At 42.6% G+C, this 25,452-nt stretch overlaps 1 protein-coding gene across 1 annotated transcript in view; it reads right to left on the bottom strand.

Moving 5' to 3' along the window:
• Positions 1-25,452, bottom strand: part of ca10a (carbonic anhydrase Xa) — a 378,645-nt gene that overhangs the window by 28,693 nt on the left and 324,500 nt on the right. Inside the window, exon 5 of the mRNA XM_061708004.1 lies at positions 585-680. Within this exon, the coding sequence (XP_061563988.1) occupies positions 585-680 (96 nt within the window). The remainder of the gene's footprint in view (positions 1-584; positions 681-25,452) is intronic.

Genomic DNA, 25,452 nt, shown 5'->3' with positions numbered 1-25,452 from the left:
CTTTCATTGCCATGTCCTTTTTTGTCCAATACAATGCACTCCAATGCAACGTTTCCCTTAAATATAAGGATTCTTCAGGGTGTTCTTCAACTGAGTCAAAAAATATCATAAACTGGGTTCAGTGGTTCAATAATTTAAATCTAACCAATGTTTCAGAACATTTTGCACCCTGATAGAGAATGGAATTAAGAGGAAAAACACTGACCATGTAAGTGTTGCTACACTTGGCCGGACACTTGGTTCCCCCTTAATTGAGTTTTGCCTGAACTGAACATGATGTCGAGTCCTGCTCCGTTTTGCGCTATGTGTTCCACGAGTGTATTAGACACTATAGCTGTCTTGTAATGATTAAACACCTGATAAAACCAGGTCAAGTACGTTGTTCGGCTGTTCCCAACTTAAAATTGCTTGAATCTAAGAAACTCCTTCTCAAGCAGTTCTGCTGGATTTCCAAGTAATGACCCATTACACAATGTCATGGCAGCAGCTGCTGGGCTGAACCACGTCCAGATTAAATTCATGGCCTGTGAGCGGATACAACCTTGGTAGGCAGACAGTCGAGAGAGACGGCGCGTGACACTTACCTTCATGAATATGGACACTATGACCAGTCCGTTGGGGCTTTTGGCGGCTTCTGTGTAATTTGTATACAGTTCATGATTGTAGTGAATCAGCTGAACCTGGAACAAAGAGAGAACATGAACAGAGTTACAGAAAGAAAATCTGAAATATTTTAACGTGGTGAACATAGAGAGACTTCAGCATCCTACAGTTGCCTCACCAGCTGAACCGTTTTTTTTTGCAATGTAATATTCTAGGACAGAAAAGGAACATAAGGGCAGGATCAAATAAAACACTCTTTCACTCCAAAATGTGTCGTAGATATCAGTCTGAAGCATAAAACATAGCAGTTTCACAATGACTCGAAAGTTTTAAAATGACCAAAGTGGATCCAACATTGTTGCATGACCACATCTGCCTTCTACAGTTATAATGTCCCTTTGGTTTATTTATATATTTATGTTCTGCATGAAAATGCTCAAAAATGTCTGAGGACATTCCATTTGCATGTTAATCATCCCCAACTGACCTATCAGTAAGACCCGCCCCTTAAACCCAGATGAGCCAATGGCTGTTGGGAATCAGTTCCACAAGGACCAGAGCTCGGACATCTGGAGCTTTCAACCCCATCCTCGCACTGCTGTAAATACTTCCACACTTATGGAATGCTGCAATCACCCATGTATATACTGGTATTCAAATCGGTGCAAATCATATAATCACATCTCATCTGTTCGTGATATATATTGTCATTCATTCACATTCACATTCATTCACATCTGACCTGCACATACACATATACATACATACATATATATATATATGTATATGTGTGTGTGTGTGTGTATGTGCATATATGTGTATATATGTGTTTATTTCACTGCATAAGCACTTCTGGTTAGATGCTAACTGCATTTCGTTGCCCTGTACTTTTGACATGTGCAATGACAATAAAGTTAAATCTAATCTAATCTAATCGATCCTGAACTCTCATCTGTTTTACGGAAGAATATTTTAAGACAGTGTGCCTGAGGTACTTTTAATACTAAGTCCAGGTATCCTGAGAGGATGGACAGGCGTTGTTTTTTGTTACATTTCCTAAATTCAAACAGAAAAAGAGCTAAATGTGGTCTTTGGATTAAGGTGCCAACTAAACGTGCAGAAGATTAACAAGGATATCTTCATTTGTTCTAAAATCATCAAACCTGCATGAAGCTATGTAGCGCAGTAGATCTGAAGTCATGAATAGATAAGGCTTTATTTACATTCCGAGTTAAGTTAATTAAAAGAAAATTAATGTCAAAGTTAATAAATATAATGCTGTACACAAGCAGTGTTGAACCTGGATGTCATGCACCATTGTCACAACACTGAGATGAGGCATCTTCCACTTGCATCGCAATCTGTAACCCTGGCCTCCCATTTTACCTCATTATCAACCGTATACTTTAAAGATACTGCACGTATCTGCGCATGGCATTTTAAGTCCCATTTGTAGGTGGTCAGGATCATGCAGAAAATGAGTTTGTTGGGGTCAGATGCCTGAAAATCATAGCCTGACTCAAGCCAGGATGATGAGGGAGGGTTCAGTCAGGAAGAGTATCCAACATAAAAATCTGTGCCAAAACAACATGGAGAACGCAACTCCCTGCTGTGACCCCTGCAAATTTAAAATCCGTTCCCTGCAGCATGGAGGTGCAGTGGGAACCTTTCTCGCCATGAAATAGCAACCTTCTTGTAGGAACCAGGAACCTGTGCCGAGGTGAGATGTCCTCCCTCCTTCCTGAGTGGGTATTCTGGCCTTTTCAAGGCTCCACAATCATACATGTTTGGTTTTTAGGTGAATTTGCATCGTCTGTGGGAGTGAACCTGTTTGGTTGTTTATCTTGTTTGGACAGGAGGTCCCTCCAGTGTGTAACATTGAACATTGTTATAGTCATTGTAGATATAAACGGAAATGATAAGAGGGACATAAAGGGAGAAAGATTCGGACTGATCCAAGGCAACAGCCGAACCAACCCCCCAGCATGAGGTTAATGTTTCACTTACACAGATGCTTCTTCCACTCCAGCTGCTCAATACTCTTACTTTTTAATGATGTGGGTGGGCATCGCTCAGCTTCCCCCTCGTAAAACTGGAAAGGAGAAGTCTGGTCTGACAGACAGCACATTTATGACCAGTTTCAAGCCAGGAAATCTCCTGATATATATATATATATATATATATATATATATATATATATATATTTATATATTAGGGCTGTCATCAAACGATTCATTTTTTTAATCGCGATTCATCGCATGTTGTCCATATTTAACTTGTGATTAATCACATATTAATCGCACATTTATTCACACATTTTTTTGCTGTTGTAAAAATTACCTTAAGGTATACTTTTTAAATGTTTTTAATACTGTTAACTACGGAGCCTGTGAAGGATCATGCAATATATTAATGTTGACAGAATCGAGCGCACGTTTTATTAACTCGTTCGCGCGATTTAATAAAACGTGAGCACATTTAATTAACTCTTGTGCACGTTTTATCAACTTGTGTGCACGTTCTATTAACTCGTGTGCACGTTCTATTAACTTGTGTGCACGTTTAATTAAATTGTGCGCACGAGTTAATATAACGTGCTCACGAGTTATTAAATCATGAAAAGGATTTAATCAATTTAATGTGTGGGTAGAGAGCAGGTAGGGGCGGGGTAAGCACAGGAGTTGTGAGTGTGCGCATGCGTGTGGCGGTTGGTCGGAGCTCGTTGGGAGGAGCGTCAGTTGAGTGGTTCCCTGGGCCATGGATTTGGCCCAAAATAAAATCAATGATGAGACCTAGATCATCATAATTCCGACGGCGGAGATTACTTGCTCTAAGCATTCTTTTTAAAGTGGCTAGACTGATCACTATGCCATGTTGGGTGGCTAGAGTTGCCAGCATTTCTTTTTGCGCCATGCCTAACCCATGGTAAATTCTTAGGAGATCCATGTTTAAAGGATCTTAATGCCCTTATGGCTGATAAGGGACGCATTACAGCACGATTGAATATAACGTGCGCACGTTTATTAAATTTTGATCAAGGGTAAGTAAATCGTACTCATGATTTTATGATATATTGTGCGCACAATTTTCCAAAATGTGCGCACGCTTTGTTAATCGTACCCACGCTTTAATAAATTGTGCTCACGATGACACATAACGTGCTCTCGATTAACTTTAACGTGGCCACGAAGTTACTTTTTTTCTTCACTTGAGCTCTTACAGGCTCCGTAGTTAACAACATGAGAAAGGGCAAATATGCTTGCTTTATGCCGATGTTTATTCAACTTTACACAAAAAAAAGCTTTTCACCTGAATGTAACTCAAGATTCCTTGTTTTTTTAAGCAGCTCAATGTAAAACAATGAACCATATGCATCACAAACATTGTACAAGAAGTGCATTCGTCAGTTACATTTTCCATGTAACTATGTCTAACCTCATACAGGGTGCTTGCTCTTTTTCCAAATTAAAATTCCAGACTTTTCCCAGACTTTTTTAAAACCGATATTTTTTTTTCACCAAGACCTTAACTTTACGTACTTGTAAATTTCGGGTGTTGTAGCCCTAAATTCGAAAACATGCAACAACCCATTTCTGTTGACCACTAGGCTAGCTGTGTCAATCGACCTCAGCAGTGACATCACGAAATGTTCCAGAGTAGGCTAAGCAAGCGTTGATTGGATATCATTCCATTAGGCGAAGACAGTACGTGACTAGTTAGTAAAATTACAAGTTTTATAGCCTACCCTTCTATTTTGTTCATTTCACAGTGCCTTTGAGCATACTGTAAAATTCTACCATACCTTTTTTCCCAATACTTTATTAAGACTTTCACACAAAATTCAAGACTTTTCAAGGTCTGGAAAACAGTGTTTCAAAATTCCATACTTATTAAGACTTTCAAGACTTGCGCAAGCACCCTGTCATATGGAGGAAAATAAAAGGCTAAAAAAATATCCCCTTCTCCTAAGTGGGCTCAAAACAGGGGGATACAAAAAATAACCACAACCAAATAAAGTGCACACGTAACAGCAGGGAGTGTAACTCAACCTATAAAGTGCAGTTCGGCTATAATAAGCTAATACTTTAGATTCTTTGGAACAGATCTCTCTTTGCTCATCTAATGTATTCAGGTGAGGAACCAGCCTCCTTCCCTCACATCTATCCAGCGTTGTCTGCTTTTGACGAGGGGGGGTGCGCTCTCTGCATTGGTCGTGTGTTTGGCTGCAAGTGGTATTTGAGACTCAACGTACTTCGATGGTAATTTATTTTAAATCGACATGCAAATAACTTTAGTCTTGTCCAGCAAACCATCTGCATCTTTTTGAAAGTGAACTAGCCATTCAAAAGTCCCTTTTCATTCTCCATCTTTCAATTCACCATACTTTTACTCAAGCTACGGGTGCCGTCGACGGCCAGAACTTATATAATGCGCTTTTTTTTATCCTGTGCATTAATTGCGCGTTAAAAAAAATTGGCATTAAGAGGACGTTAAGTTAACGCGTTATTAACGCGTTAACTTTGACAGCCCTAATATATATATATATATATATATATATATATATATATATATATATATATATATATATATATGTATATGTAATTGTATTTTATACATAATTGTATTATCAGGCATCAGAATGGCTTGTCCTAAAAAAAGAGGAAAATTCTCGACGCGGACGAGTGAGGGTGCAACGCGCCCGAACCCTTTAGGGGGGTCCCGGGGCATGCTCCCCCGGAAAATTTTGAAAAATAGACTCAAAATGGTACATTCTGGTGGTCTCAAAGCTCCATAATCACATCTTTAATCAATGCAAGAATACACACAAAAAATCTGAATTTTTGCAAAGAATGATGCATTTTGATAACATAATAACACGCATTCATCATCATGGGTAATTCTTCATGCATGAATAAATCTTGAAATCAAGATAATTATATCTTAAACTTCTACAATGGCCAGAATCCCCCTTTCACACCTAAATTAAATGACAAAACGACAAAAGACAAGCAGCTCCATGTCTTTCAGAACTGTGGTGTGGAACTCCGAACAGATCTGCTCCAAGTTCAGTGATGAGGAGCAGCTCACTTCATGAGCTCCACTGAACTATTTGTTATAATTTTGATTATTTAATTCTTTATTGATTTCATAAAATATTCAAATTTTTTGAGATTTTTTATTTGGGGTTTTCATTAGCTGTGGGCCATAATCATTAAAATTATAACAAATAAAGGCTTGAAATATCTCACTTTGCATGTAGTGGGAAATAATATATTTGTTTCACCTTTAGTTGAATTTACTGAAACTAATTAAGTTTAGCAATATATTCTAATTTTCTGACCTTCACCTGTATATTATGACCAATAAATAAGAGCATAATATATGTCCCATATCATACCACATCAAGCTCAGGGGATGTTTCAGGTATGAGGAACTGTGCAACAGATGCCTGGCTCCTCTGGGACGTTATATTACGTTTATGGAGGTTCCGGCAGCATGCTGTCTGACACACCTCAGAGAGACCTCTGTTTCCTCTTTTAGGACGAGGTGGGGTGTCTGGAGCCTCTGGAGACATCTTGACTTGACTTTTTTTTTTGTTTAAAGTCGCGCGTGTCGGTGCAGTGAGCAGCAGTGAGAGGTAAAGGCTGATTTATGGTTCCGCGTCAGACCAACGCAGAACCTACGCCGTACATTGCGGGTCGCCGCGTACTGTACGGCGGAGGCTCTGCGTCGATTTAACGCGGAACCATAACTGAGGCTTAACTAAGCAACGGAGCGCAAAGGGGTTCCGAACGCAACTTTTAATTCCCAATTACGTAACAATTCCGTATTTCAAGGGGCGGCCGCGGGTGGCAAGCCCATACTCATCTCTGCACAGCCTACCTGCAACACAGCAGTGCTGCTGCCCTTTTGTCCCGCTGCAAAAATGTATTTTAAACCGAGCTGCCGGCTCCTCTTCATTTCTGCTGCTGCCGCGTCCTGGCTGTCTGTCTGTGAAGGCTGATTTATGGTACTGCGTTAAATCGACGCAGAACCTACGCCGTAACCCTACTTTTTTATTTTTTCTTTCCCCTGTTCCGCGGAAATTTTTTGCTGAGACCAAAATCCGCGGAATTCCGCGGATCCGCGGAAGAATCTGATGCCTGATTATATACTATATGACAATGTAAGGGGAGGGGCTGAACTTGATAAGCTTTGCTTCCTTCAGTTCCTTCTCGAACTTGCACTTCATCGCAATGTGCTATTCTTTTTTATATCATTATATCTACCGTTTGTTTGATGCTTGTGATGTTTGAGACAAATCAAAATCAAATCAAATCAAATCAAATCAAATATCATCATTGACTGACTGCAGTTTTGACGGCCACTAAACAACTCAAGAAAGTTGTGCCTGTGTTAGTCAGAGCAGAGAGCTTCAAGTTTCCCTCCAAACCTCCTATATGAAACTGGACACAAGGCTTTTGGGTAATTGGATTGCAGAGATAATGACAGAAGTCAAAAGAAGGTAGCTGAAGATAAAACGCAGCCACAGAAGGACTTTCTCCTTGATATTTTTGCATTTGATCTACTAAAGGCAGGAAGTATCTTTAATCTTTCATATGCTTTTGTGCCGCTTCAACATTTCATGCGCAAAACTTAGTATTCGGTTTTATTAATGCTCTGATTTCTTTCTTTCATTTTTTTGTGCAGAATTATAATAGAAATCATCTGATCATAGTGGGTCCTAGGGCAAATACAACTTCAGATGAACAACAATGTGCAACCTCTTTTTTTTTACCATGTCATTATTTATTTAACAAAAAAAGACAAAAAGGAAAAATTTAGATAATTTTTCGGATTTAAAAAGAGTAAACTGCAGCCAAGTGCTGCAGATTATCATCTGTTGATGAGTCGATCACCAGTGTATTAACTCATCTCCACAAAAACAGATGTTTTGGCAGCTTGTTGGTCCGGAGCGTCCATGTGTGTGTTAACACAATGCCACAAGTTTCCAAGCAATTTGAGTTCAGAGTTTTACAATGAGAAAGTTTATTCACAAATAAAAAGCAGTCAAGACAGCTGCCAATCTCTCCAAGAATGTATGTCCAGGCAACTCTACCCCACGTTCAGACAATACTTAAGAAATACAAAAGAACTTAAGAGCAACATCTGACACCCTCCCAATGCCAATGAGGCATTGGGCTTGATGCCCATGGCAGTGCAAGAGGAGTCTTTCTGAACAAGCCATAAGACTTGTAAAGTCCCATGGACAGATGGGACCGAAGTGAGGTCGTTTAGCCCTCATACCCAGTATGCTGAGATGATTGTGAGGTTTTTACACACAAAGGTAACAAAGGATTAAACAAGGGGTACAGAATGTTGACCATGACTGCAAACGTAGGTCTTTAACTGACATGAATTATCAGGCAAAGTGAACCCAGAGTATCTGTCCATTTGAATTTCACCCCGTTGAGGAATTGTTGGGTGTCCAGGGTGGCTGGACGCTCCCTTAGAGATAGGGTGAGGAGTTCGGTCACCCGGGAGGAGCTCGGAGTCGAGCCGCTGCTCCTTCACGTTGAGAGGAGTCAGCTGAGGTGGCTTGGGCATCTGTACCGGATGCCTCCTGGACGCCTCCCTAGGGAGGTGTTCCAGGCATGTCCCACCGGGAGGAGACCCCGGGGAAGACCCAGGACACGCTGGAGAGACTATGTCTCTCAGCTGGCCTGGGAACGCCTCGGACTCCCCCCGGAAGAGCTGGAGGAAGTGTCTGGGGTGAGGGAAGTCTGGGCATCCCTGCTGAGGCTGCTGCCCCCGCGACCCGGTAACGGAAAAGCGGGAGAAGATGAGTGAGATGAGTGAGTGAGTGAGGAATTGTTGCCCAACATTCTGGGATTATCATCATTTATCAACATTTCTGTGGAGCTTTTTTGAGTTTTTAAAGTCTTCTGACATGATTGCATTTTTATTTACTGGATTGTAGTTAGTTGTTTCTCTTGTAACCAGATCATCATTGCCTCGTGTAAGGGCATGTAAACTAAAGTATGTATGTAAAGGCGCTTTTCCACCAGTACCTACTCGGCTCTATTCATTTAGACTTGACTAGACTCAACTCGGCCTGGTTTCTTTTCCATAACAATTCAGGACCCGGAGCAGAAGTAGGAGGTTGGAGCGAAGCTGCTGTGACGCATTTGAGTGTGTGACACAAGCAAAGATGTAGAACCTGGAGGAGATGATAAATGTGCTGCTGGGTCTGTGGCTTGTGTTCGATATCAAGTTAAAAAATGAGAGTGAGAGAAGCTTCAAGCGGCAACGCTTTTTCATTTTTTTTTTTTAGTTTGTCTCTAATAAGTCCGTTGGTAGTCATGAGCGGCTATGGACTGACAAATCTTCTGGTAGATCTTGTCGTTCCTTATCGCCCGTCTAGATCCCTTTTTTAATTCTCTCCTCAGCCACCAGGTTTATGAACATCTGCACCTCAGAGTTGGACCACGGAACAGACTTTTGCGCTGCCATTGATGGTGGAATAAAATGAACAAGAAGCCGCCAGAGTCGCTCTTTCGCTGATGTCACTTCCTGACACGCCACGTCTGACTCCCAACCCCCCGACCAATCGGTGGCCTGTAGTGTGATTATGTCAGATACAGCCGACTCAGCCGCTTAGAACCTCGGCAGAGTAGTTACAGAAAAAGTATTTACTCGGCACGTTAGACCCCTAGTGGAAAACGCCAAACCGAGTGAAGGCAGGCTGAGTTGAGCCGAGTAGGTACTAGTGGAAAAATGCTGTAAATGTTCAGGAGGAAGAAACTCTGGTTTGCACATCTTAGGATTTTCTTGCAACTTTTTTCAAGTGAGCTTTAGTTGCGCGCAGAAACCTCATCTGAGGAAGTTCTTCCTCTGGTATAAGTCCAAACTACAAAATATGCGCACGTTAGCGTTCAGCAGCTTGGAGAACAAGATAATGCTGCCAATACTTTACATGCTCCTTTAGATGTTTATCATTTGAAATCTGAAAATTGACATTCAAAACAACACTGCAGTGCAGTCCTGACTAAAAACAAAAAAGGAAAACCGCGCTACTCCTCATTATTTAAATGAGCAAAGTGCCTCAGACTTCAAATTCATTGTCCTCAGGCTGCAGTGCCAAAATATTCTAATAGCAATATAGAAAATGAGCTGATGCATATTTCAAATACAATGGGATGGTAATGGTTTTCAGATCTTTCCCAAAGGCTCTCAGCCTTCCACTCCTCACCTCCGTAATCTCCTCATCCTCCCTCGTTGGCAAATAGCTCGGCACACTCTGTACCAGCAGATATAAATAAACAAATGGAAGAGGAGAGTAATTATGAAATGCTCATCTGGGGGGAAGAGCATAACGACAGAATGTCTATAAGTGCAATCAAGGCGGGTTAGTAAGTGATTAGAGCCCCAACGTTTATCTGATTAGATTTTTAGGTGAGCGCGTCAGCAGCAGCCAAAAAAATTCATACACACTCCCTCAGTGACAAATTGCCCAAAGTTTGCTGCTGGTGGGCAATAAAAGGCCAACGTGGGCCATAATAAAGTGAGAATGTCTGCCAAATGGAGAGGAAAGAAAAGAAAGGATGAAGCAGAAGAGGGAGAAAATAGAGGCTGTAATTAGATGCAGAAATAGTTAAGGAAAACGCAGAGGAGAAGGGTTGCTGCATATTGGCCGGACTTGTGTGCCTGCAGCACTAAATCATTGATCACACTGTTCCTCTGTTCAAGCAGAGACTCGCAGTAATTGCTGAATTCAGTACCACTCCTGGCCTTTTACCAGGTACAGTATAGTCACATCCAGCTAAAATGTCTTCTTAACTGATACCCAAGGATGCAAAGAAATAAGATGTGAGAAAAATGAGAGACAGTGGGATCCAATTAGGGGTCGAGTTTATCACCATTTTATTGAAGAAAGGGGTTTTAAAAAATGGTCAAATTTATTTCCCAGAAGGAAACTTTCAGTCAAGAAAAAGACCATACAGTCATTGTGCAGAGGTTAGATCCATAAATACTCTATGAGCCAAATACTGCCATGGATGAACAATGCATAACTTATTTTTTTGTTAATTGTCCAACAAAAAATAAGCTAAAAAAAAAACAGAAGAGAACTGGGAAAACCATGTGGGCAACCCAAGTACTCCCAATGATCAGCCCTTGAACTCTATACGATGTTTTGGCAGTTTCCTGGTCTGAAGCATTCAGGCGAGTGTTAGCACAATGCCAAGACTTAAATTGTTGAAGTAGATCAATCTGGAAAGTGTTAGAAAAAAATAAAATAATCCAAACATGACATGGACAACACAACTTGTGACGTCCATGTAAACGTACGCCAGGTCTTAGGGGGTAGCAAAAATCTGTGCCAGTGGGGTAAGAGACATTTTCTTGACTAGAATTCATTGAATTCATTCATTCACACACCATTGCTGGTGTATGAATTTCCCATCTCCACTGTGGAAGGGTTTGAGAGGAGGGTCAGCAGCCGCCTGCGACGTTGGTTGGGTCTGCCTAGAAGCCTAAGCAGCATCGCCCTGTACGGCAACAAGAACACGCTGACACTTCCCATCAACAGCCTAACCGAGGAGTTCATGGTTGCCAGAGCGAGGGAGGTTCTCCAATACAAGGAATCCAAGGACCCAAAGGTCTCCCAAGCAGGCATTATGGTGAGGACTAGTAGAAAGTGGAGGGCAAAGGAGGCTGTGGACCAGGCAGAATCACGGCTGTGCCACAGAGAACTTGTGGGAGCTGTGGCTATCGGCCGTGCAGGATCATTCCAACAACCCAGTACAACAAGCTTAAGGGCAAGGAGAGGCGGGACCAGGTCCAGCTCGAGGTGAGGGCTGGAATCGAAGGGCAGCGTGCAAACCAGTGGGTGGGATTGAGGCAACAGGGCGTGTGGACCAGATGGGAGGAAGCCACGGACAGAAAGATCTTGTGGAACGAGCTGTGGAGGGTGGAACCCCTCCGCATTAAATTCCTCATTCAGTCTGTCTACGATGTCCTGCCTAGTCCGTCGAACCTCTTCTGTTGGGGCAAGGTTGAAACTCCAGCATGTCCCTTGTGCCAAGGAAGAGGAACCCTAGAGCACATTCTCAGCAGCTGTCCTAAAGCACTCGGTGATGGCCGCTATTGCTGGCGCCATGATCGTGTGCTGAAGGCGATTGCTGAGTCCATCAACACTGCCATTGACCAGAGCAAGCGCTTACAACCATCAAGGCGTGAAATCTAGTCTCAGAGTCATCCAAGCAAGTCGCCATGTTGGAGCTAACAGTGCCCTGGGAGGAGAGAATGGAAGAAGCAAGTGAGAGAAAGAGGGAGAAATATGCAGAGCTGGTGGAGGAGTGCCCCAAACGGGGGTGGCGTGCACGATGCCTACCGATTGAGGTGGGGGGAAGAGGCTTTGCAGGGAAGTCACTCTGCAAGGCCTACAGTCTCCTGGGCATCACAGGGGCACGTAAAAGGAGAGCCATCTTGGCAGCCTCTGAGGCTGCAGAGAGAGCCTCGCAATGGCTGTGGATCCAGAGGGATAAGCAGTGGTTGAGTGTTTCTTGGACACGGACCGGAACTGATCACCCCGGTCGGGTCGCCTGGGTGAGGGGGTCTGAAGTTGAAAGACCCGAAACCCCCGGGGATCCCAGGTACTTTCACTGATGATGTGTCCAAGAAAATGCATCACCAGATGTATGCAAAAATCATAAACATTAGCAAAATAGTCCAGAATAGTCTTCTAATTTTCTTGAAACATGGCCTATTTTACTTTCTAAGAAATTAGTTTTGGCAGTGTTGTAGTTAATTGTGCTGTGATGAGAAACATTATTCACCAGAGTTGCCAGTCTTCCCGGGAGATGATGCCAACCAATTTACTCCAAGGAAACACAGAGATGCTCAGAAAAATAAAATGAGTGACTAAATAAATAAAAAAAAAACCAAAAGCTATAGCTATATTTGAGTTTAATCGATTTTTTTATAGACAGAGATTGATGAATGCTACAATATCTGGAATGATAGATTCCTCTGTTACACCCACAATTATTTGTTGAACTACAAGGTTGAACTGTGTTCCAGTATTTTTACAAGTTATAAACCTGGCAGTCACAATTTTTGGAAAGAAAAAGGAGAATAGTGAAAAGGTCTTTTGACCAAGCATGGACCACTGCCCAACATGTTACATAACTCATGTCAAAGCCATCCTGTCATCTGAATCACAATTAGCCTGTACAGCACGCATCCAATTCAGACCCGGTAAACTTTGAGCAAAGTGTAGCCCACATGAGACTTGCCAATACCACAACTGAGCATTGGTGGTCAAAAAATGGCCCAAATAACCCCAACTATGTCTGCTATCAAGGTAAAAACATCTCCATTCCATACTATATTGCAAATAGTTCTGTCTTTGTGTTTATTTTAAGCAATTAACCACATAAAAGCCACTTGCAGAAGCAAAGTCATTGAAGCACTACAATTTAATATTGTCAACATTCTTGTGAAGTGAGAAATATCAGGAGTAACATCTTGACAACACCTTCAGATGGAAATCAAGACGGCGATGTGGGTTGTAAAGGTTTAAGAAGTCAGAACATTTAAAAAGCCCAACAAACATCATCTGATGCTTCCTCATGATGGTTAAGAGCCATGTTTTCAAACAGGAATGAGGCATAGGCATAGCATAGTAACAGTTATGGGAGCTTAAATCTCTTGCAATCTCCTTCTTTTGCATTCCCCTCTTCTTTTTGTGTTACTCAAAAATCAATAGATGAATTATGTTGCTACAGTAAAACACAGCCCAGTCCAGGGCTGGGCTGTAAACGGGGCTTTTTTCCAGACTGGTGGAACCTGCATCGGCGGCTGCATGAGAAGGAGGTGTTCAGACAACTCTGAAGTGGGTGTGAAGGGTCCCCTCTCCCGGGCTGACCAGCGGGGAGGATGTGCACGTGGGTTTCTGGGAATCATGACGGCCTCTTTCTGCCATGATGGCTGGTCTAGCTACCAGGCATAAGGAAATATGAAGGCAGCAAGTTATGTTCAGTGCTAACCGTTTAAAAGCGTTGGGCTGGAAAGGAGTCTTTCCTCCCATCTGCGCCCCCACACTCCCTCTGATTAACTGGAGCATGGATCCATGAGAATAACAAACAGATGCAGTTTGCTGCCATACACACTCCAAAACACACTTTGATTATGCGTTTGTGTTTTTACTCAGGTACTTTTCTGCTTTGGCGGACCCAGAAATCATCTTCTTTCTTCAGTCTTGTAAATAAGTTACGATGATTAATTTATTTTGGACGCTCTGGATCTGGTTGGTTGTTTGAACCAAGCAAGGTGAGGCAGCGTTCAGTTATTCTGCTCCTCACCGGTGGAACAAACTTCCTGTAGACCTGAGGTCTGCTCAAACTGTCAGCTCCTTTAGATCAGGCATAAAACATTACTGTACAACTTGTACTTTTTATTATTTTACCTCTTTTCTTATCATTTTATTTGTTATTTCCTGTTTATATTCTATATTATTTTTGATTTCATTGTATTGTAATATTATTTCTATTTCTCTTTTTAATTGACTTGTTACTATTTAATTATGTATTGCTGCTTTTAATGTTGATGTAAAGCACTTTGAATTACCTTGTGTTGAATTGTGCTATACAAATAAACTTGCCTTGCCTTGAACACATTTGGAATTAACCTTTTTTCTCCATTAACTCTGATCTTCATCCAGGTCACATTAGTAGACAAAGCCAGCATGGTTAAGCTCACAGCACTCAAACAAGTGGACCCTTGGAGTAAACAACAGGTCCACCCTCCTTTGACAGACATGGCTTGGGGCAACAACACCTGGCATCGCCGGATCAGAGCTGCACAACGTTCTGGAGGAATTCTTGATGGTTCTTCTTTGCAGAATTGCTTCATCTCCTTAGATATACCTTTAGCTTCTTAGTGATAATGAAAACTTTTCATTGTCCTTTCCATGATGGTAAATGCTCCAGGTACTAAGGCAGCAAAATAAGCCCACATCATAATGCTGCCTCCATCATACCTAACCACTGTTGATGTTTTGATGCTGTTAAACATTGGCCTTTTTGTGCCTCATATGGTGCTGAGTATTCTTCCTGAACAATTCAACTTTGGTATTGTCCATCCATAAAACATTTTTACTAATAGAATTGTAGACTAAAGTGCTCCTGGGTATACTTGGGGCACACAGCAATGTCTTTTTTGAAGAACAGAAGTGTCCCTCGTTGTGTTCTACCATGGACATCCTGCTTGTTCAATGCCGGACATATAGTAGACTTATGAAAACAGATATTTGCCAGTTTAGGTGATGTCTTCAAGCCCTTAGCCATAACTCGTGGCTTCTTCATTACCTCATTAAGGATTATGTGTTGCCCCTTTGGAGTCACTTCTGGGAAGAGTAGTCACAGTAATTTGTCTAACTGGAGACTGATGGATGGCTAAACACTTCCAGATGACCTTGTATCCCTGCAGATTAACTACTTTTGAACGTATCTCCTGTGGAGGCATTGGTTCCCATTAGCAAATATTATGAATGAATGTCAAACTTCAAATGTCTGTCCTTTATCAATGTGGCTCCAAACCACACCTCCAAACTCATCTCATTAATTGGTTTCAGGGTATTCAAACGGCTGACTTTCGTTGATGTAACTGGTCTGAGGGTTCGCTTACTTTTCCACCAGCACTGTGAATGTTTTGTAGATAAGTTCAATAATGACATAGGACATCATAATGCTTTTGTGTTATCATCTCAGGCACATTGGTTTGTCTATTATCTCTATGGTTACTGTTGTAACTTGGATGAAGACTGAATCACATTTTATGGGAAATTAATGCAGAAAACCAGCTGATTCCAAGAGATGAATTTACCTTTTCTCACCACTATATCGTTTCTTTTAGCCTGACAGCGTGACACCCACTCTGACTTTTCTTATTACTTTATTGCAGGGTTATTAAAGTCCTTAGATTTCTTTTCAACCTCCTGCTTTTTGGTCCTCCGCTAACCATCTCCCACACCAGGATGTACGTCATACAATGCTGGCTACAGAAGAGAATCTTTTCTTTTTCATTCACACTTTGACATTTTTATCTAATATTCATCCAATCTCCTCCGGAATCAACGCACCACAGTGCAGATCTGGGCGGGATTTACCATCTAATAGTGATTAATGATAATTAGAGGAAGGGAAAATAAAACGGAACAAGCCTCCACAGCAACAGTGGTGCCACAGAGATATTAGCTCAATGTGATTTTCCGAGTGTGACTGTGTTTGAAAAGAGGACATTCTAGATGTGTGTTAGTGATTGATGGGGGTGTAAAATGCTTGGAACAGCTGCCTGTGGCGAATCCTTCTGAGACACTTCACGAGATTTGAATTAAATATAGCTGGATTCTTTCTTTAGCAACAAGCAGAGTCTCCTTTAGTCTAAGAGGATATTTGGCTGGATTTATTGGGTGTAATCCCCATTTAATGTGTTTATACTTTGAATGCTAGCCACTGAAATTTTCTATCACCATCATATTATTAGGAATCTAACAAAACAACGAGCATGCGGTCATTAATGAAGCAGCTGCTCATTATTGTTTGCTTTCCAAAGCCCAGTATTTAGCAGACAGTGGAGTCTAGCTGGATGTTGCAGGAAAGTGGGAAGTCTGTGGGCAGATCCAGTAGCACTTTGTGTCTACTGCCAACTCTGTTTTGATGTTTCCATAATAAAAACAGTGATAAACTGTGGCCTCAAAGGTGGGTTTGCAGTGATCTTTGTGCCTGGTGCGGTCGAGGAAATATTTTTATTCAAGTTGCGGAAATTCTGTCCCATAGGTTAGATCTGGTAGCCCCTCCATTATCACCAGTGCAGAACATACTGAACCAATCACAGTGGGGCAGGGACTGGCTTTATGAGATCACTCATACAAGAACATCTATTTAAAACATATTAACTTTACATATATTCAAGAACTGGACAGTAGATGCAAGAGATTGAAGTTCTTGGCATGAAATTGGTGAAACTGGGCAGAAATAAATATAGTGAAATTGCATAAGCTTAAAAGAGAAGTGTCATGGTGAGTGCAAAACATAAATAGAGTGGAAGGGGGTCCAACAAAATATCATCGGCTGAATAAGAAAAGCACTGTAAAAGTGCTGTCTAAAGGTTTAAGGGGCTCTATATTTGAGCAGACCATGTACAGTTGCCCAACTCTTCATGTAGAGACACCAGAGTTCATTTGGTGTGAACAGATGTGAGACGGACGGCTGATTTCCTGTAATGTTCACATTCATGGTCACCATAGGAAATATTCCTATCAGCTTTGCAGCTGTACTTGTTGTTCACTGCTAATTAGTAAACACCAACAAGGGAAATGAAGATGGTTAGTGGTGTATGATAAAAGCTATCTGTTAAAAACCAGCTTGTTAGCATTATAATGGGGGAAATTACCAGTATGGAAGCCGGGTCTGTATGGACACGTTATGGACCTCTTCCTTCTACTGAGATAACAACCATTTTTTGTCTGTCTGTCTGTTTGTTTGCTTGTTCGTTTGGGGCACTTTTGAGCAGTTGTGAACAGAAGCTGCAGCTACAATTCTCCTTAATGGTGCATTTAGGAACACTTTGAAATTCTTTTCCATTACCACTATGTTTTTCCCATTTTACCCATTGACACAAACACACACTTTAGTGCATCACTCAGTCAAAAGCGTTACCGTGGCGACGCTAGAGGCCAAAAAGCGCGCCCCCCCTTCATCTGATTGGTCCATATTTGATAGTTCCCAAAAGTCACCAAATTTTGCACGCAAGCCAGGCCTGGTGATCAATTTGATATTTCATGGTTTGCATTAATGGGCGTGGCAAGATGGCTCAACAGCGCCCCCTAGAAAACTTTTCTCTGCCATAACTTTTGAATGGTTTGACATAAAGACTTGTGGGTGGTGTCATCGGACTCGGTATTGAGTACTTGACCTTCATTGGCATGAATTAGCCCCGCCCCTTCTTCTGATTGGTCGATACATAATAGTTCCTATTTTCTGCCATAACTTTTGAATGGTTTGACATAGAAAGTCGTGGGTGGTGTCATTTCTGATATGCTTATGGGGGGGCGGTGGCCATGAGTGCGAGGGCCCGTTCATCGCTGCTTGCAGCTTTAATTGTATTTGTTATTTACTGTTTAATTGTGTCTTTCTGCTTTTAATGTTGATGTAAAGCACTTTGAATTACATTGTGTTGAATTGTCCTATACAAAAAAACTTGCCTTGCCTTGTTGTGGTGTTGACTATACTAAGAGACTTCTTCAACAGGTTTTGGGTGTGAAATTTAACAAAGTAACCTGAAGCGGCTCTCTTTGCTCCTGTTTGAGCGCCACTGGCTGGGGACGACCATCGGACGCCAGCTGGACCGCCTCTAGCTCACTGCCTTCTACTTCTTGCAACATCTGGGTCTTGTGGTCAAGCAGCCTTTGCCTCAGATCATTTTAGGACCTTTCCAAATATATTAACCAGATCACTAGTGAATGGGTAGCCGATCATGCCATGGTGGACTAGGCAACCAGTGGCTTTGCTACCTAAGCCACTAGGCTTGATTGCAGTCCCCAGTGGAGCTCTTCTCTTTAAATCAGACAGCACTTGTTCTGAATGTTTTTTCGGTGGTGTTGTCTGAAATGAGGATGTTTACACAGATTTGAACAGAAGGTTTGTCTTGTTTTTTGATGAACCCTGCACTTGAATTTCTTGGTCTGCCGTATTACAGTTCAAACGTTAAGGTGTCCTTGACATCAGCTATGTTTTCATCAGAATGGCTGTGTGGCCTTACTCTCATATGGCATTGACAAAAACATAAAAGAGATTCATTCTTTCCATGATGGATCGCCTGTGTTTCCGGTCTCCAGTGGACTGAAATGAACACAATACAGCAGCTGGCTAGAAGGAAGGAAATCAATGTAAAAACCTACGGCACACTTCAGAAGATGCTCAGTGGACATATTGTACTCAGTGGACTAAAACATTCGCCAGATAAGTGTGTTCCCATATTCTGATGGGATTTCCCAGGATACTTTACAAACGGGACTGTAATGGCCCACCCTTTTATAAAGTAAAAGAGGTTTATCCGTTTTTGTATTGGTCACATATGGCTCTAAAAGTGAAAAGGTAATTTCAAAAAAACAAAAAACAACACTTCTGACCTGCTTTATTCTAACCTGAACTTTTATTCTCATATCAGAAGGTAATAAGAGGGCTCAGTGTTCTCAGAGTTTGTAAGTACATAAGTCAGCCTCGTGGAGAAATAATATTTGGAATATTTTAGCACTTTGAGCAAGGTGTTTCATTTTCAGATTAAACTCTGAAGCCGCTCCAGGGAAGCAGCGCAACACACACACATACTCACACTCCTGCACCGCTTTCCTCACCCTCCAATCCTCCCACAGCCTGCCATTTCAGAAGGGTGTTCAGCTTTAAAAAGTTGAATATTGCTCTCTTTGTTCACGTTTCAAGGACATGCACAGCCACCACGCAATCTGCAAATGGGGGGCGAGAGGCAGCCGGCGAGCAAGACATTTTCAGCATCTTTGATTATGAGACATCTTATTAGACCTTGAAGTCAGAGAAAGACTGGGTGGGGGTTGGCTGTCGAGGGAGGGAGGTGGCTGAGGATGAAGCAGATGTTTTCTTGTTACCATTTCTCTCTGAAACAGTTTGATTGGCTGAGAAGAACAAAGAAGAAGGGAATATCTCTGGATTTGACTAATGACTTGTCAGTTCTAGCACTTGGTACAACTGTCTATCTGGAAATGTTGCAAATTATTCTTCCAACAGCAACCTTGACTGCTTATACGTTGGTTTGTCACAGTGAATGATATTACCTTTGTTATACACTATAAATAACATTTTTAGGGGAATATTTTCTTAGAACATTTACCAAAAGTCAACTCTAGTGATACAAATGTCTGTGGTTGAGAACATTTTATTAGCCTTCAATTAAAGCAAACCAATTTTATTTGGATTTGACTTATAAACCGGAGTCAGAATAAACTGTTCAGTTTACAAATCTCTTAGGTGATAAACAGATTTTCTGTATACTGTTGTACACAAGCCTACGAGGAGATGATCATCGGGAACTCGTTCAGGCTCACATCTCGAACCGCGTTGATGTACGCTGTTGCTAGTCTGCATACTGTAGTTCACAACAGTTGTTCCATCTCGTTTATATCTATTTAAGGAGAAAAAGGTACTTGGCTCTCAGATGCCTTCTGATGTCTCTCATCTTCCAAGCTCCCCGGCTCTCCCGAAAATCCCACCTCCTCCCAAGCTTCCACCTGCAGGTTACATTAAGTTCATGACCAACAGCACCTCTGCGGGCCGAACACACACAGGACCACAGAAGGCCGTTCTGATGTTCTGATTTGTGCTGCAGCATTTGGATGGTAGTCAGAATTTGGTACCAACAACATGAAAGCATGGATCCATCCCCCTTATATCCTCAGTTCAGGCTGCTGGCGTGATGGAGTAGGGGAGAGTCCTCTTGGCACACTTTAGGCCCCTGAGCATCATTTATGTCGCCACCTACCTGAGAATTGTTACTGGACAAACCCATCCCATCATTACAAGAGAATACTCATCGTTCGTGGTTCAAATCTCTTCTAAAACCCTTTGAATTGTTTTTCCCACCTACATACTCACTCCGCAGTTTTGGGGGACAGATAATCGCAGTAGCCTAGTTTGATTCAGTCTCAGGGACCTGAAATGGTTGCTGCTTGTGTCTCTGCCTGTTCTCGTATATGTTTGTTGGTTTTTTCTCTTACAGATTTCAAAGGCTGATGTGCCCGTTGTGCGTTTCCATGTTTCCACCCCCCCCCCCCCCGCCCCACCTTCACATTAAAAAAAAAAAGAATTGTTTTACCCAAAGACTCCACAGCATAACGTACAAGTCAGCCGCTTTCAGTGGAACACATCATGTCACCGAGTCCAGATAATCTGACGCTGGTTTCTCGAGCGTGACAAACGAGGTCACTGGATTCAGATGGCCTCGACAGGTAAGAGAAGCTAACAACGACAAATCTGCAGCATCTGAGAAATGTAAGACACTTCTAAAGGCAAGAGGGGCTCCAATGACATATATCACCAGGGTACACCTTTATGGAGGGGCTTGGTATGTATATATGCATTTCCTGTTGTGAGAACTGTAAGAAAAACAGGCAGGAGTTACAACCACAGGGAATAGCTTGAAAGCATATCCGTCTTACAGCCACAGTGTCCTCTCAGGCTAGGGTCCCACCTCCCTCCACCCCTCTCAAACCCCCAAGGACGCAGTAAACACTTGTTTTATTGTGATTAGAATATCAGCTCCAATGATATCCTGTGTGGGAGGATAAATGGTTATCATTAATTGTAATAAATCTACCTGTCAAGACTGCAATTAGTTTGTTGCCACACAAATTGGTTCTTCATATAACAGCAGCGGAGTAATGCAGCGCCACAACTGACTCATGAGTTTGTTAAACAATTAAGGCCAGGGAAGCTAATTGTTTCACTCCTCAGAAATTCTAAATGCCATAGCTCGGGGTTCGGGTCTGTGCTGCAAGGGAGTGTGCGTGTGCAGAGTTAAATGGTTAAGTGTCACCTCCAAGACAACTTAGTTCCCACCCTGATGCAAATTACTGCCATCAAGTGAAAGCTCCTTTACAACGTGGCATGATGTGGACTGCAGGTGTGTTACAGCAGAAACAGCTGAAGCATTAACTAATAAACAAGGCTACACTAAAAAGACAATGACAAATGGAGACAGCGGAGATTAACGCACCCCCGGACCATTGTGGCTGCCTCTGAACTGTGTGCAGCAACGGAAGCTGATAGCCCTTCTCCTCTGGAACAGTGACAGATTGACTCTCTGGGCGGATTTCTATTACATTTTGTCTCAAAACAACAATTCTGAAATTACAACAAGGAGCCGCTGCTGCTGCTGCTGCTGGTGCTGCTGCGGAGGTATGAATGGTTTTTCCACTGAATGATGTTTTGCTAATGAGCATAGTGTCATCCTGTCAGGCTTTTCTTCAAATGGATAAGAAGATGGACAGAAACATGTTTTGGACAAATTATTGCGACTCCCGTTACCGCTTTTTGCAAAAATAGTCAACAGAAGACGAAGGCAATCAAATGGTCACATGGTCTGGTCATATGACCGACTACGTCTCATCCGGTGATACCGGAGATGTGCAAATGTGAAAAAAAGTCTTTCCATTTGTCAGGGTTTCACCCTTCCGGTTTTATCTTGAAGCCCTGTCCTGGTGTTTAAGTTTTGATTTGACCTTCCTGTTTCCCATCTGCCCTGATCGTCTGCACCTGTGTCTCGTTATCCCCTGTGTATATCTAGTTGTGTCTTTCCCTTGCTCCCTGCTGGTCCGTACTGTTTGCTCCCTCCATGTTCTCCTCATCAGGTTTTCACAGTTTTTTTCGGATTCATGTTCATGTTCTGTTTTGTATCCTGCTCAGCAGCGTTTTTGGTTAAGTTTTTGTGAATAAATCTCAGTTTTTTGGAACTCCTGCCTCCTGCTCTCCTGCATCTGGGTTCTCACTAAAACCTTTCCTGACAGAACGAACCAGCCACTATGGACCCAGCGGGAGAGTATATTACTCTCTTTGAGTTCTTCTGCCAAGAGGCAGAGAAGAATATGCGACGTGTTGAGGAGGAGGAGTCCCCCTTCTGGGGAACGCGCCTGGCTTTCGGTGGGCCCAAGAGCATTCAGGCTCAGTGCAGGCAGAAGACACGACGGCGGCGGGCAACCCCCTCCTGTCCCTGTTTCAGGGGTGGTCCTGGACGCACCCCGCCCTGTTGCTGCTCCATCGGTGGTCCCGCACGCATCAGCCCCTGTGCCTGTTCTCGTGGGGGTCCTGGACTCGCCTCGCTCTGTTCCCGAGGTGGTCCCGGATGCACCCCAACCTCTTCCCCCCCTTCTGGGGAACACGCCTGGCTCAAGGGGGGCCCTCGTGTGTTCAACCCCAGGGGAGACGACGTCGGCGCCAGCCCCAGTCTGTTCCTGCTCCGCCGGTGGTCCCGGGCGCATCGGCCCCTGTTCCTGTTCCCGAGGTGGTTCCGGTCACACCCCCCAATGTTTCCCTGCTGAGACCCGTGGTCTGAAGCGAGCTCAGCCCTCTGGCCGTCGCGGGCAGACGGGTCGGGGGGCCGTCCTCGGGACCGAGTGGACGGTCGGAGGGTCGGTTTTTGTGAATTAATCTGTTTTTTGGAACTCCTGCCTCCTGCTCTCCTGCATCTGGGTCCTCACTAAAACCTTTCCTGACACCATTACACTTCTGTGCTAAACTGAACCATCAACACGTCTGAAAACTGAAAAGTGACGTTTGACAGTTTTTCTAATTATAGGTGTCGTGAGCGAGACTCAACATGAAACTGGGTTTTCAAGCTGACTAAGGTTAAAAAGCGTTTCATAAGTCTGTGTTGTTCCGGCGAACAATGAGTGCCTGCATTTTTGTGCAGATCTCCGAGGTCAACAAAGTTAGTGAGACGGTTAACGTAAAACCACACTGAGACATATTTGTCAGCCTACATAACTGATTCTGGCTTGAGCCAGATTTCCGGATTTGTTGTTGTTAAACACTCATGGTTTTGTGTTTCGAGCTCTGCGTTCCTCAATGGTGTCATGCCAAGGTTGTTATCACTGGAAACAGGAGTTTGTGTGCTTTCTGGAGACTCTCATTTTCAGGGAAATTGTATTTTGGTGACATTTTTCTTTATTATTCGAAAATAATTACAAACGTTTTAGAGGTGTGAAGTTAATGTAGAGGTTGTGGGAAATGGCCATCTGATGTCGACTATAACAACGGAGGACAGTTTGCAGGAATTCATGCTCAGTGTGAAGGAGAAGAAGAGCTTAATGAACCTGCTGTCATTAGTTTCACATGAACTGTAACCCAGACATGAGTTTGGTGTGCTGTTTAACCTGTTGCCTCAGCGTGCAGCAGGCGAGAGCTACCTGTAACCATAGAGACCCGGTCTTTGTACGTTTTGACCGTATAGAAACGTTATTCTCGTCAGTTGTGTGAAATAAGACCTGGAAACAGGCATTGTGGCATATAATTGTCCAATTGGTTTAATTCACCATACGAATTGTTACAGATTACTTTTGTAATACTGTATTTGACCCGGTCTTTGTACGTTTTGACCGTATAGAAACGTAATTCTTGCCATTTTAAGAACCTCTTTTCTTATCATTTTATTTGTTGTTTACTGTTTAATTGTGTCTTGCTGCTTTTAATGTTGATGTAAAGCACTTTGAGTTACCTTGTGTTGTATTGTGCTATACAAATAAACTTGCCTTGCCTTGCCTAGAGATGTGTGTAATTACCACTCCAACCATCTCACTGATGTGTTTGGAAAACCCTCCCTAACAAATTGAAACTAAAATCTGGCTGAACTGTTGCTCTGGCGAGCGAGTGCAGCAGAACTGGCTCTCCAACGACCTCAAACGTCGTCTTTGTGTGCACAAGTGCTGCCCTCAATGATAAAAAAAGTGAAAACATCACAAGGAATCGCAGAAATGCTTTAGCACCTTAATGAACATCCTGGTGTATCAGCAAGAAAAGAGAATAGGATAAAAGCGGATGGCTTGGAAATAGAGTACGCGTCTTCAACGTTCACCGAGCCTTCTGCTCCACTGAGAAAAGCATCAAATACATCTGATCTGCGTGGAAAAATGAGGAAGCAGGTAAAAACAGGAAACCAACAGAGACACAGCGCCGCCCGCAGTCTTTGTCAACATGTCAGGTTTCGTCGCAGCTCTTTTAAACATCCATCCATTTCCTCTTAAATGGTTTAACTGGAGTTTGTGCCATCAGATTTGTCTGGACGGATCGACTCTGCATGTTCACAGAATGGTAATCACGTCGAGCCATTTGCATTTTCTGCTTGTGGATTCTCTGCAAATTGGCTTAAATTAGCATTAAATTTACAAGTTGATAATTGCCATTCATTCTGAATTTAAAATAATTACGTCCCAACGTCAGCGGAGGCTTGTGAATTAATGTGAAGCATAAAACTGTGAACCAGACGAAAATGTGATCAACTAAGCCCTCAGATGGTGATGTCTTGTGGATTTTGAAGGAAAAATAAAAAGAGAAAAGAGAGATTTCAATAACTGAGTGTAAATAAAGGCATTTTCTGCTAAATCAAGCTTAAGTATATCATCTTCTAATTCAATTTAACCATTGCTTTGTTTCCTACATGCTTCAGGATGGAGGTGTGTGGAGGCGGGGTCTACATCTGTCCATCACAGACGTTCACATTCACTCAAGCTGAAGCAAACGGGAGGGTCCGGAGAAGACCCTCAGAAACACAAGATAAACAAGCTGCTCACAGAAAGACCCTGGGAACCTTCTGGCTGGGACCCAGGAACATTCTAACTGCGAGACGGGAACCTTCTGGCTATGAGACGGGATCGCTCTAGCTGTGAGACAGGAACATTCTAACTGTGAGATTCTGGGTTCTGAAGCCTCAGTTGAAGACTGAGACCAACATTTGACGCCTCAGTCAGGTCATGTTGCTGCTGCGTTATGAACTCATCATAACAACCGCAGGGCTTATCCAGTCTTTGACTTTTCAATGCTGAGTTGAAATGTTGCTGCACAGACGAGGTCTTTTGGGACGTCGTCTTCTCGCTGCAGGTGACGTTCACGGCCGACAGCGAGTCAGCGTGCCGCGTGCCAGGAGCAAATTGTTTCATGATATTTTTTTCCACATTTTAATGGGACAAAAATAAATCAATAAAGACGTTTGCAGTTTGGCTGTTGTGACTTCTAACTATAAACTGTCGTATTATCTAAGTCATTTTTCATCCACAAATACGGA

The sequence above is a fragment of the Cololabis saira genome, chromosome 19 (genome assembly GCF_033807715.1).
Source record: "Cololabis saira isolate AMF1-May2022 chromosome 19, fColSai1.1, whole genome shotgun sequence".
In the NCBI taxonomy this organism is placed as follows: domain Eukaryota; kingdom Metazoa; phylum Chordata; class Actinopteri; order Beloniformes; family Belonidae; genus Cololabis; species Cololabis saira.
The sequence above is the reverse complement of the archived record's forward strand: the minus strand, read 5'-3'. Positions and strand labels throughout refer to the sequence as shown.